This window comes from Lytechinus pictus, unplaced genomic scaffold (assembly GCF_037042905.1).
Source record: "Lytechinus pictus isolate F3 Inbred unplaced genomic scaffold, Lp3.0 scaffold_20, whole genome shotgun sequence".
Taxonomy (NCBI): Eukaryota; Metazoa; Echinodermata; class Echinoidea; order Temnopleuroida; family Toxopneustidae; genus Lytechinus; species Lytechinus pictus.
This window is the reverse complement of record NW_026974141.1, coordinates 3,797,663-3,810,098: the sequence shown is the minus strand read 5'-3', so window position 1 is coordinate 3,810,098 and position 12,436 is coordinate 3,797,663. Positions and strand designations below refer to the sequence as shown.

The window sequence follows — 12,436 nt, the reverse complement described above, 5'->3', positions numbered from 1 at the left end:
ATCATCATCACTTCCATCATTATTATCATCTCCATCCCAATCATCATCACTGGTCACCTTACCACCACCAACTCATTAACATTATTTCCATTATCATCGCCACCGTCATCATCACCACCATCATCACCACCATCATCATTACCACATCCACCATCATCATAATCATTACCATCGTCAATTTGTCATTATCATCATCAGCATCATCGTCGTCATTATCAGCAGCAGCATTATAATCACCATCATCTTTGTCATCATCATCACCTTCATCATCATCACCACCACCATCGTCATCATCATCACTTCCATCATTATCATCATCTTCTCAATCATCACTAGTAATTATTACCACCACGAACTCATTGACATTATTTCCATCACCAACACAATCATCACCACCACCACCATCATCACCACCACCTCCATCATCACCACCAACATCATCATCACCACCATCATCATCATCATCACCATCATTGTCATCATCATCACTTCCATCATTATTATCATCTCCATCCCAATCACCATCACTGGTAACATTACCACCACCAACTCAATGAAATTATTTCCATCATCATCGTCACCATCATCATCATCACATCCACTATCGTCATAATCATTACCATCGTCTATTTGTCATTATCATCATCATCAGCAGCAGCAGCAGCATTATAATCACCATCATCTTTGTCATCATAATCACCTCCATTATCACCAACACAATCATCATCACCACCACCACCACACCATCATCACCACCACCAACATTGGTTTGCCGAGCAAACCTTTTTCTTTAGATTTTTCCTTTTAGATTTGGCTTTTTAAATCGACCGCATGAGGTCAGCGCACTTGCTGAAAGCTAGAAAACGTGAAGGTTTCTCTTCGACGATATGTCAGAATAACCATGAATTACCCCAAACTGAAGCAGTTAGAATGCCGAACAAGAAGTAAGTTTGCATAATTAATACTCATTGTATCTGTATATGTCTTAGAAAGAATGATATTTTGTTTAGTTAATGTAAAAAAAGGGGAATTATTTTTGGTTCATTTCATAGAAAGTCAAGGTCAATTTAGCGTAAGAGTGCTTACGTGTCAATGAAAGTAAATCAGGCAAATTATGCTAATGAGTATAGTAGCGTAAAGACGTAGAGGGCGTAAGAGATGTAAACAAACCGTATTTGGTGAATGGATGTTAGTTTATTACAGATTCTGATATTGAAGGTTTAGATAAAGAAGTCTTATGACCTATCAGGAGAAATTGACCTTTAGCTTAAAGTGAGGAATGAATATATAAACATTTTGCATTAATTCATAAACCATGATGGTGATGTAGCTGGCAGTTTATGTGCAAAGCATGAGGGTGATTTTAGTTGTAGCTTATCAGCTCTCATAGGATTTTATAAAGACAAAACCATTTATGACTATTGAGAATGGATTAGATAAGACTTTGAGAGCAAATGATATAAGGCGATACTTTACATAAAATAAGCCCTATTTTACTGCTTATCAGACTCATGAATAATTATACGAGTCATCAGAGGTACTGAATTCTTTTGAAGAATGTTTACATTTAATATTTAGACGAAAGGTACTATTTCTTTTAAGAGAGTTTCGGTACACAAATAATTAGTCAATGAAGACTTGATTTTAGTTTGAACAAGTTTATTTCTAAATGACAACATAGCAAGGAGTTATGATAAGGTGTTACATATAAACATAATTCAGTTTAAATACATAGAATAGCTGTCATAAAGATCAAGGCATGAATGTTAAACGATAATTAGATTCAGTTAATCGAACCGTACAACAAACGAGTCAAATAATGTTTTTTGACAAAATAAGTGTATTTTGCACTTGCAGCATACTTATGATGTTTTTTCATTTGTTTTTCTGATTATGCAGATTGAATAAAATCTACCTATACAATTATCGGTACTTCTAACTTCTGAGCTTAAAAGTCCCCTTTCTCCGGTGATCCATCAAATTCAATTTCTTCTGGGGAGACGGATCAGAAGCTGTAACGTCTTTATCTGGGATCTGGAATGAAGGAGATATGGATGAATCTACTGCGAAAGAGGCTCCTGTGTCCAAGACTGATATTCTTAAGAGTCAACGCCACCAACGCCGAGGTGCGAAGGGCAAGCTTACAAGAATAGGACATGCCTTGAAGAGCTTGATAGAAGAAAGACGGCCTATTTCAGAGGTGCAGGAGATCTATGAAAGGTATCTTCTTGCTTATGAAGAATTGCAGAATAGGCATGAATCATTTTCAGAGCTTATTGAAGATGACGATGAATACGGCATGGAAGAAAGATGGATGGATGAATGTCAGCAGTCTTTCCTTAGCCATCAAATTTCTTTCAGAGATTACTGTAAGGGAGAGACAGAGAAAAATGTTTCAAGGCAGAAACTACGAAAACAGATGACGAATGAACAGCCAAGTGATGATAATTCAGAAGCTAGTTCTGACGAAACAGCATCAAACGCACAGCAAGATGGAAGTCATACCCAGAGTCTGCAGATAAGAAATGTACAGAAGAGAGTGGGATCCATGTTCAAAATGGAAAAGCCAAAGATGCCCACATTTAACGGAAATGTGCGAGATTATTGCATATTCAAGGCTGACTTTCAACATGCTCTGGGAGAAGTTTTTGATGAAAGAGATGCTCTAATGATATTGCGATCATGTCTGCAAGGTAAACCCCTACAGATGATTCAAGGAATCGGACGAGACTTCAAAGCAGCTTGGGAGCAGTTAGATATGGTATATGGAGACCCAAGGTTAGTTGCAGACGCAATTATTCATGACATCACCAAATTTCGCTCCTTGAAACCAGGTGAAGATGATCGCTTCTGTGAATTTGTGAACATAGTACGCAGAAGTTACAATGTGCTCAAAGAAATTGGGAAGGAGAACGACATGAATAACAGTCACATGCTGGCTATCATGGAGAAGAAACTCACCCCTGAAGATAGAAAGATCTGGTTCAGGAATCAAGAATTGGGTGAAGCTTCTGCAACATTTGAGAAATTTCTTCAATTCCTCACCCTAGAGTTGAAGGCAAGGATGAGATCAGCAGCTCCGGTAAGAGGTGAAGTAAAAGCAGGCGTCAACTTTGTGACCAAGAAGTCCAGCCCAAGTACCAATAACCAGGAAAGGAAGTTCGACAGATGCTGGCTCTGTAGAGATGATTCCCACTGGACTGACCAATGCAAGTCATTTCTGTCCAAGTCGTTCAAGGAGAGAATGCAGATTGTCAAGGAAAATAAGGCATGTTTTGCTTGTCTGAAAAAGGCTACCTATGGTCACAGAATGTCTACTTGCAAAAGACGACGGCGCTGTACCGAGAGCGTGAATGGAGAACAGTGCAAGTACTACCATCATCCTCTTCTACACAATTCATCAGATGTTAGAGAAGTTGGTGTAGCTTGTGTTGGTGCAAAGGAAGCTCTCCTACCAGTGGTGACAGTGGAAGTGGCTGAAAAGAAAACCTGGAAAAAGTGCAATATGTTACTAGACTGTGGAGCCCAATTGTCAATAATAAAACAGTCACTTGCAGACAAGTTAAAGTTAAAAGGCAAAGAAGTCACTATTGTAATATCAAAGTTGGGAGGAGTGGAAGAGGAGGTGATCACGAAGGAATATAAGGTCAGCGTAAAGGAGTTAGGAGGACGAAATTCCTTGCCAGTTACGGTGATTAGCCTGCCTCATATCAGTACCACAGACAGTGTACCAGAAGAATATCTACAGTCAGCAGCCAAACAACTTAAGATTGATCGAAAGATGTTCAACAGGCATGGTGGAGAGATTGACTTACTAGTTGGCAGTGATCATCCCAAGTTCCATGGAGGTGAGTCAAAGGAGACCCACAACTTTACTGCTCGTCATTCACCTGTTGGATGGGTGATACTAGGAACATTGCCGCATAGAAGGATGGAATCAAGTAAAGTTTTGCATGTGCAGTTAGCCAAGCCAGTGGATCTGACTGAGTTCTGGACGACGGAGTCGATGGGAGTCAAGGACATCGACTGCCAATGCCAACCTACAGGGATGACCAAGGCAGACAAAGAGGAGTATGATATGATTGAACGGTCTTGTGTCAAAGAAGGTAATCAGTGGCAAGTTTCGTATCCATGGAAACGAGACCCAAACAAACTTCCTGATAACAGATGGTTAGCTGAGAAGATGTTGGAAGCTACGGAAAGGAGGCTTCTAAAGAATCCTGATCATGCAAAAGCTTACCAAGAACAGATGACCCAGCTGGTAGAGATGGGATTCGCACGGAAGTTGTCTGATAATGAAGTCAGTGGATATTCAGGACCGGTACACTATATTGGTCACCATGCAGTAGTTAGACCTGAAAAGAAAAGTACCCCAGTGCGTATTGTATTCAACTCGTCAGCAAGCTATCAAGGACATTCTCTCAATGAATACTGGCACAAGGGTCCTGACATGTTAAATTCACTTTTTGGAGTTCTGATGAAGTTCCGCGATCACTCTGTTGCGGTCAGTGGTGACATATCCAAGATGTATCACCGTGTCAAGGTACCAGTAATTGATCAACATGTACACAGGTATCTCTGGCGTGATCTTGAAGTTGAGAGGAAGCCTGATGTCTACATAAAGTTGGTTGTCACCTTTGGCGACAAGCCCTCCCCGGCAATGGCCCAAATTGCCTTGAGAAAAACAGCTGAAGTAGCAGAGAAAAGAGTCCTAAAGCAGCACAGATCCTGAAGGAAAGTACATACATGGATGACATTTGTTTCTCGACACCAACTGAAGAAGAAGCCATTCAGCTAACTGATGAAATCGACAAAGCTTTGGGGGATGGAGGCTTCAACGTCAAGGGCTGGGTGTCGAACAAAAATATAAGACCCGGTAGCCAGAACGAGATGGAATTGCTGAGTAAGTTGTCCAATGAGAAGGTTTTAGGAGTTGTTTGGAACCAACATAACGATTCATTCTCGTACAAGTCAACCTTGGACAGGTCAAGTAGAGAAGAGAAATCAGCCAATAATGAAGGAAAATGGACAAAACGAAAAATCCTGAGCCAAATAGCAAGAATCTTCGACCCAATTGGATTTGTATCACCCTTCCTTGTTCGAGCCAAGATGGGAATGCAAAGGCTTTGGGAGAAGGGATACAAATGGGATGAAAGACTGCCAGAGGAACAACAGAAATGGTGGACAGGTTTCTTCAATGAAATGAAAGAGCTGAGCGAGGCTAAACTTGACCGAAGCCTCACACCACCAGGAGCTATTGACAATCCAATATTATGTGTGTTCTCAGATGCATCAGAAGCTGCCTTCGGGTGCTGCGCCTACCTTAGATGGCAGATAGCAGATGGCAGTTTTACTACAAGATTTGTAGCAGCAAGGTCAAGAGTGGCCCCTTTAAAGAAGCTGACCATTCCCCGATTAGAGCTACAAGCTGCTCTGATGGCGGCAAGGCTGTTTACGGCAATAAAGGAAGAGACAACTTTGAAGTTGCTAGAGACAATCTTCATGACAGACAGTCTCATTACTCTAGCATGGATCCACAGTCAGTCCAGAATGTACAAGTCATTCGTCTCATCCAGAGTGGGAGAGATCCAGAGTGCCTCCAATCCAGAGAACTGGAGATATGTTCCCGGAAATATGAACCCTGCTGATAAAATCTCCAGAGGCTTAGCAGCCAGAGATCTGAGTAAAGAATGGGAACATGGTCCTGAATTCCTATTCAAGCCTATAGATGACTGGCCAGAGGACAAATCGCTCCCTGTACAACAAGGTGATGATGACAAGGAGAGGAGAAAGGTAAAGCAAGTTCTACATACAACCTGTTCTGGTGTCATTGGCTGTGAGAAGTATTCGTCTTGGAGAAGACTCCTCAGAGTCACAGCTTATGTGCATCGATTTGTCAAGAATATGAAGGCCAGATGCAAGACGAAAGTTGACGAAGGACTGACAAGAGAAGATGGTCCACTCACTGCATCCGAGTTAAGTGTTGCTGAACTGTACTGGATCAAGGAGGTACAGAAACCACTTCATGAACGCTTGAGGTCTGGTGAATTCAAGGTTCTAAGTCCATTTCTCAGTGAAGGTATCATCAGAGTTGGAGGAAGGGTAGATAAGATCAAACGATCGTATGAAGCAAGACATCCAACTCTTATCCCTAATGGCCATCATGTAGCTAAGCTTATCACTCGCTACTATCATCAGCAAGGTCATGCGGGAGTAGCTACAACATCAGCTAAAGTCCGGACGAGATACTGGATTCCAGGAGTTCAACGTCTAGCCAAATCTGAGAAGTACAGATGTGTAACATGTCGAGAGATGGAGAAAAGAGCGGAAACTCAGTTTATGTCTGAGCTACCTGCTGAAAGGATGATGCCTTTTACGCCACCATTCTACGCTACATCTTGTGATTACTTCGGACCGATACCAGTGAGAATAGGGCGTAACAAGACTGCGAAGTACTATGGCATCATCTTCACATGTCTGAACACCAGATCAGTCCACTTAGAGGTTGCACCTGATTGCTCGACTATGGAGTTCCTGCAGGCTTTACGACGTTTTTTCGCAATCCGTGGCCAACCTTCTTGCTTAATCAGTGACAATGGGAAGCAGTTTGTTGGAGCCGAGAGAGAGCTGCGAGAAATGTTAGAGGGCTGGAATGCAGATGAGCTAAAGGAGTTCTGTGCTGAGAGGGGCACCGACTGGAGGTTTGTGACGCCATTAGCACCTCATCATAACGGGTGCGCAGAAGCCCTGGTCAAAAGCTGTAAATTAGCATTGAAGAAGGCTATCAAGGATCATTGCCTTTTTCCTTTCGAGTTGTACACATACCTTCAAGAAGTGGCCAATCTAGTTAATCAACGCCCCATCGGGAGGATTCCCACAGACCCAGATGATGATTCTTACCTATGCCCTAATGATATCTTGTTGGGTAGGGCATCTAGCCACGTTCCTCAAGGACCTTTCCGTGATACCAAGAATCCCCGTCACCGAGTCGAATTCGTCCAGAAGATCGTCGATTCATTCTGGAAATCTTGGATTCGTGATGTCTTCCCTTTGCTTGTACCAAGAAAGAAGTGGAACGTTGACAGACGCAATCTCAGGGTCGACGATGTTGTGATAGTAGCGGATCCAAATGCCATCCGGGGTAAATGGACTTTAGGTCGTATAACTCAAGTGTACCCTGGAGATGACGGGAAGGTCAGATCAGTCAAAGTCAAAACTAAAGACTCTGAATATAAGAGACCCATCACGAAGATAGTAGTTATATACCCTTCGGAAGGTTACGTAGAGGAATAAGATGTTCATGACATATGTATACTTACTTCTTTTCTGGCGGGGGAGGATGGTTTGCCGAGCAAACCTTTTTCTTTAGATTTTTCCTTTTAGATTTGGCTTTTTAAATCGACCGCATGAGGTCAGCGCACTTGCCGAAAGCTAGAAAACGTGAAGGTTTCTCTTCGACGATATGTCAGAATAACCATGAATTACCCCAAACTGAAGCAGTTAGAATGCCGAACAAGAAGTAAGTTTGCATAATTAATACTCATTGTATCTGTATATGTCTTAGAAAGAATGATATTTTGTTTAGTTAATGTAAAAAAAGGGGAATTATTTTTGGTTCATTTCATAGAAAGTCAAGGTCAATTTAGCGTAAGAGTGCTTACGTGTCAATGAAAGTAAATCAGGCAAATTATGCTAATGAGTATAGTAGCGTAAAGACGTAGAGGGCGTAAGAGATGTAAACAAACCGTATTTGGTGAATGGATGTTAGTTTATTCAGGGATGCCACTTTTCCGTATTTAAACGGAATTCCGTCTTTTTCCCTGTTGTCCGTCTTATTTCCGTATTTCCGACTTTTCCTGTTTTCTGTGTACTAAAAAAAAGTCGGAAAATCCTCCCTTTTCCTCCCCCCTAGCTCTCTCTCGATTGCCATGCATGTCGATCGACCGAGTGAAAGATATTTCCCCGAGATATTTGCTTTTATACAGTACACAATTTATAAACGCGCGCACTGCCCCTACGTTCATTGAGTTATGCTTTTATCAAGGCTTTCCGATTGGAATCCTCGATATCCTGGCCAATCAATGCGAGCGACAAGTTCCGAACGCACGCACATAGACAAGCGCAAAGCAGCGGCACGAATCGCGATATAATAGCGACTGGTAAATACGTCTGTAAAGATGATGACGTCATCCAAGATGGCAACTTACGATGACCAACGAAAGGATCAAGGATGACTAAGTTTTTATCATAATTTGAAAGGAATTATCGGTAACTGCGGTCTAAGGTACGATGTTTCTGAATTTTATGTATCTTCTCGTGAATTTGGATGTGATTATTTTTTCATAATGTGACATTTTATGTACCAAAAACGATCCGAAAATCGGGTTTCCGCTGAATGTTCGATCTAACCTTACTGCTGCAGCTGATACGGTACGTAACCCAGGGAGCTCCGGCCCGCTTCGCGGGCCGGAGCTCCCTGGGACTGGGTTAGCTGATTGTCTCTATGCATGGGCCAACAACTCTTCAGTCTATGTATTGGTGAGTGGAGCCAACGCGGTTCAGCGGAACAACCAAAATACAGAGACTGAAGCTTTTAGTCTAGCGTTCTGTTACTTTAGAAACTCACAACTACCGTCAGTTTTATTCAAATCTTGACTTCAAAGTCATCGATCACAACAAGATAAGAAGCCTCTTGCCCCCCCCCTAAATTTGAGGTGGGGGATCCCCCCCCCAAAAAAAAAAAAAAAATAATAATAATAATAATAATTTTTTATTTATTTTTTTAATGCTTGCTTGCTTGTCCAATTTTTTACCTGTGTCCATCCCAAAATTTAAGGTGGACCCCCCCTAAATTTTTAAGCTTCCGCCGCCAATGCCCCAATTCACTGATCTTGGACACTCCCTGCCCGCGATAAGTTTCAGTATTTTTGGAGGACACCTAGTGGCATCCCTGTTTATTACAGATTCTGATATTGAAGGTTTAGATAAAGAAGTCTTATGACCTATCAGGAGAAATTGACCTTTAGCTTAAAGTGAGGAATGAATATATAAACATTTTGCATTAATTCATAAACCATGATGGTGATGTAGCTGGCAGTTTATGTGCAAAGCATGAGGGTGATTTTAGTTGTAGCTTATCAGCTCTCATAGGATTTTATAAAGACAAAACCATTTATGACTATTGAGAATGGATTAGATAAGACTTTGAGAGCAAATGATATAAGGCGATACTTTACATAAAATAAGCCCTATTTTACTGCTTATCAGACTCATGAATAATTATACGAGTCATCAGAGGTACTGAATTCTTTTGAAGAATGTTTACATTTAATATTTAGACGAAAGGTACTATTTCTTTTAAGAGAGTTTCGGTACACAAATAATTAGTCAATGAAGACTTGATTTTAGTTTGAACAAGTTTATTTCTAAATGACAACATAGCAAGGAGTTATGATAAGGTGTTACATATAAACATAATTCAGTTTAAATACATAGAATAGCTGTCATAAAGATCAAGGCATGAATGTTAAACGATAATTAGATTCAGTTAATCGAACCGTACAACAAACGAGTCAAATAATGTTTTTTGACAAAATAAGTGTATTTTGCACTTGCAGCATACTTATGATGTTTTTTCATTTGTTTTTCTGATTATGCAGATTGAATAAAATCTACCTATACAATTATCGGTACTTCTAACTTCTGAGCTTAAAAGTCCCCTTTCTCCGGTGATCCAAACATCATCACCACCACCATCATCATCACCATCATTGTCATCATCATCACTTCCATCATTATCATCATCTCCATCCCAATCATCATCACTGGTCACCTTACCACCACCAACTCATTGACATTATTTCCATCATCATCGCCACCGTCATCATCATCACCACCATCATCATAATTTGCAATCATACTAACGTGAATCCATTCTTCCTCATTATAGAATACATACAATTTTTCATATTCTCTCCACTCCCTCACCCTTTTCAGTCTCATCCAGTGGGCCCAAACCAGAAGCCTTGAATCAGCCAACCAAGCCTTCATCTGGCAATGAAGCGGTGTGATTCCTCTGTCGGATCTTGAGAGCTTTTCACAAAACGTTTTGGTCAGTGATTTACACCAAGCTACTACAACTCCTTGCATCTGATTGGCTGAGACCAAGTTAGTCAGTGAAAACCTCTGAAAATTTTGAAACGTGAAATACTCCCCTCGTGCGAGTGATGCATAACAAAATTTCAGCTCCTGGGGAGTGTTTCATCAACATTTTTTGTCCATTAAGTCGTAAGCTCTGAAATTTTTCTTTGATTTAGATTGACTGAGAAGCACTGTTGCTAAGGCAACTGTTGGATAAAACAGGACTTGTCGGATAGAACCCTGACATGTTCTTTCATGGAATGCTCCCCCGTTTGCGGAGGGTACCTACAGTATATAAAGGTTCAGAAATACTGAGTGAATATTCAAATGATGCTCATAGCTCATTACCAAATGGAAACATATTTAAATGTTATTTGAGTGTTAGTCCCATAGTTATGGATCCAAAACCCAAGTTCATGTTTGGAGCACTTTAGGGTGCATGAAATGCGACTTGTGGACACTGCCAAATTTGTCTTATTCACATCCTTCGCAAAATGTTTGTTAGCCCCATAAAAACCGCACGTTTAGGTCACCAGGGGTTATCAAAGGTCACATGTGTGTCCAAGAAGGTTAAGTGTATCTGTTATGTACATCACATATATTTACTTAGTAAACATACATCAAAACTGCCTGACACACATATATATATTCACATATATATTTTTTATCTGTTATGTACATCGCATATATTCCCTTAATAAACATTCATTAAGCTGCCTGGCATATAAATATGCATACATGTCCATTGTATTTTTAGGAAAAAATTCAGGAGTTTTTTAAAGGTCTCAAGGTTTTAGTGGAAGTCATATGACTGGTCAAGCAGCTAAGAAGGTTAAGTGTATCTGTTATGTACATCGCATATATTCACTTAGTAAAACATACATCAAAGCTGCCTAACATATAGATTTACACATGTTTATTATAAGTACTCAGTATCAGTAGAATATATTTTTAAGAGGCAATTCAAGAATTTTTAAAGGTCTCAGGTTTTAGTGGAAGTCAAATGACTGGTCAAGCATAAAGCAGGGTGCTACATAACTTTTTAGAAGCACTTGCCCAGTCAGGCTAGTAAATTTTTAGACGGTTGAAATATACTTGCCCAAAAATCTATTTCACTTGCCTGAAAAAAATCATTGAAAAAAGATTTACCTCTTCAAAAGAAAGTTTTGCGGTTTTATAAACCATTGACATTTTTCTCTCTTTTGACATGGACTGATCTACTCTGCTATTGTATTTCTGTTTCCAAATTCAGTTTTATCTTGCCCGCCATGATCAAAATTAGGGTCAATATATCATATTGACCCTAATTTTGGTAATTCTACTGTGAGAATTTTGCTTGCCTAATTCGGGCAAGTAGTTTTGGTCTTTACTTCAAAACACTTGCCTGACTCTAACTTTCACTTGCCCCGGGCAATCGGGCAAGTACTTCTGTAGCACCCTGGGTTAAGTGTTTCTGTTACATACATTGCTGCATATATTCACTAAATAAATTTACATTAAGCTGCCTGGCATATAATTATGCATGTCTATTGTATTTTTAAAAGCTATCTAGAAAACCGGTCACAATTTGTAGTTATCAATGGTGTCAGCTCAGAATATAGAGATATTAAATTTGGAGTACCGCAAGGATCGGTTCTTGGTCCGCTGCTTTTCCTAATTTATATTAATGATATTGTTAATTCTTCCAAATTGCTTACATATTCTTTATATGCTGATGACACCTGTTTATTACATTCTCATAAGAACTTGCAAAGTCTTATTCGGGAGGTAAATACTGAAATTTGTCATGTTTTTGCCTGGTTTTGTTGTAATAAGCTGTTACTGAATACAAGTAAAACAAAATGTGTTTTATTTAGAACAAAGGGAAAGAGGGTCTTTGATAATATAGATCCAATAATAGTTGGTGGTCGACAAATTGAATTCAGCTCAAGTGTGCAATTTCTTGGTGTCACAGTTGATGAATACTTGTCATGGAATTATCACCTTAATGATGTGTGTTCTAAAGTATCTCGTAATGTTGGTGTGATATCAAAAGTAAGATATTTCTTACCTCAACGAACATTGATTTCTTTATATAATGCTCTAATTGTGCCACATTTAATGTATTGCAATATTGCTTGGGGGAATACATATAGGACTCATGTACGTAAACTACAAGTTCTTCAAAAGAAAGCTATAAGATATGTAACAAATTCAAATTATCTGGCTCCAAGTTCCCCGCTCTTTTTGCAGTTGAATATGTTACCATTTAATGAAATGGTCTCGCTGAATTGTGTTATTTTCATGTATAAATACC

At 39.8% G+C, this 12,436-nt stretch overlaps 2 protein-coding genes across 2 annotated transcripts; both read left to right on the top strand.

The window, feature by feature from the left end:
- Positions 1-2,050: 2,050 nt before the first annotated feature.
- LOC135157829 (uncharacterized) lies at positions 2,051-4,732 on the top strand. Its single transcript, XM_064114804.1, has one exon. The coding sequence runs from the start codon at positions 2,051-2,053 to the stop codon at positions 4,730-4,732; it is 2,682 nt and encodes an 893-aa protein (XP_063970874.1).
- A 14-nt stretch (positions 4,733-4,746) lies between these two features.
- On the top strand, positions 4,747-7,293 carry LOC135157926 (uncharacterized). Its single transcript, XM_064115127.1, has one exon. It carries the CDS (start codon positions 4,747-4,749, stop codon positions 7,291-7,293), a length of 2,547 nt encoding a protein of 848 aa, XP_063971197.1.
- The last annotated feature ends 5,143 nt before the right edge of the window (positions 7,294-12,436 follow it).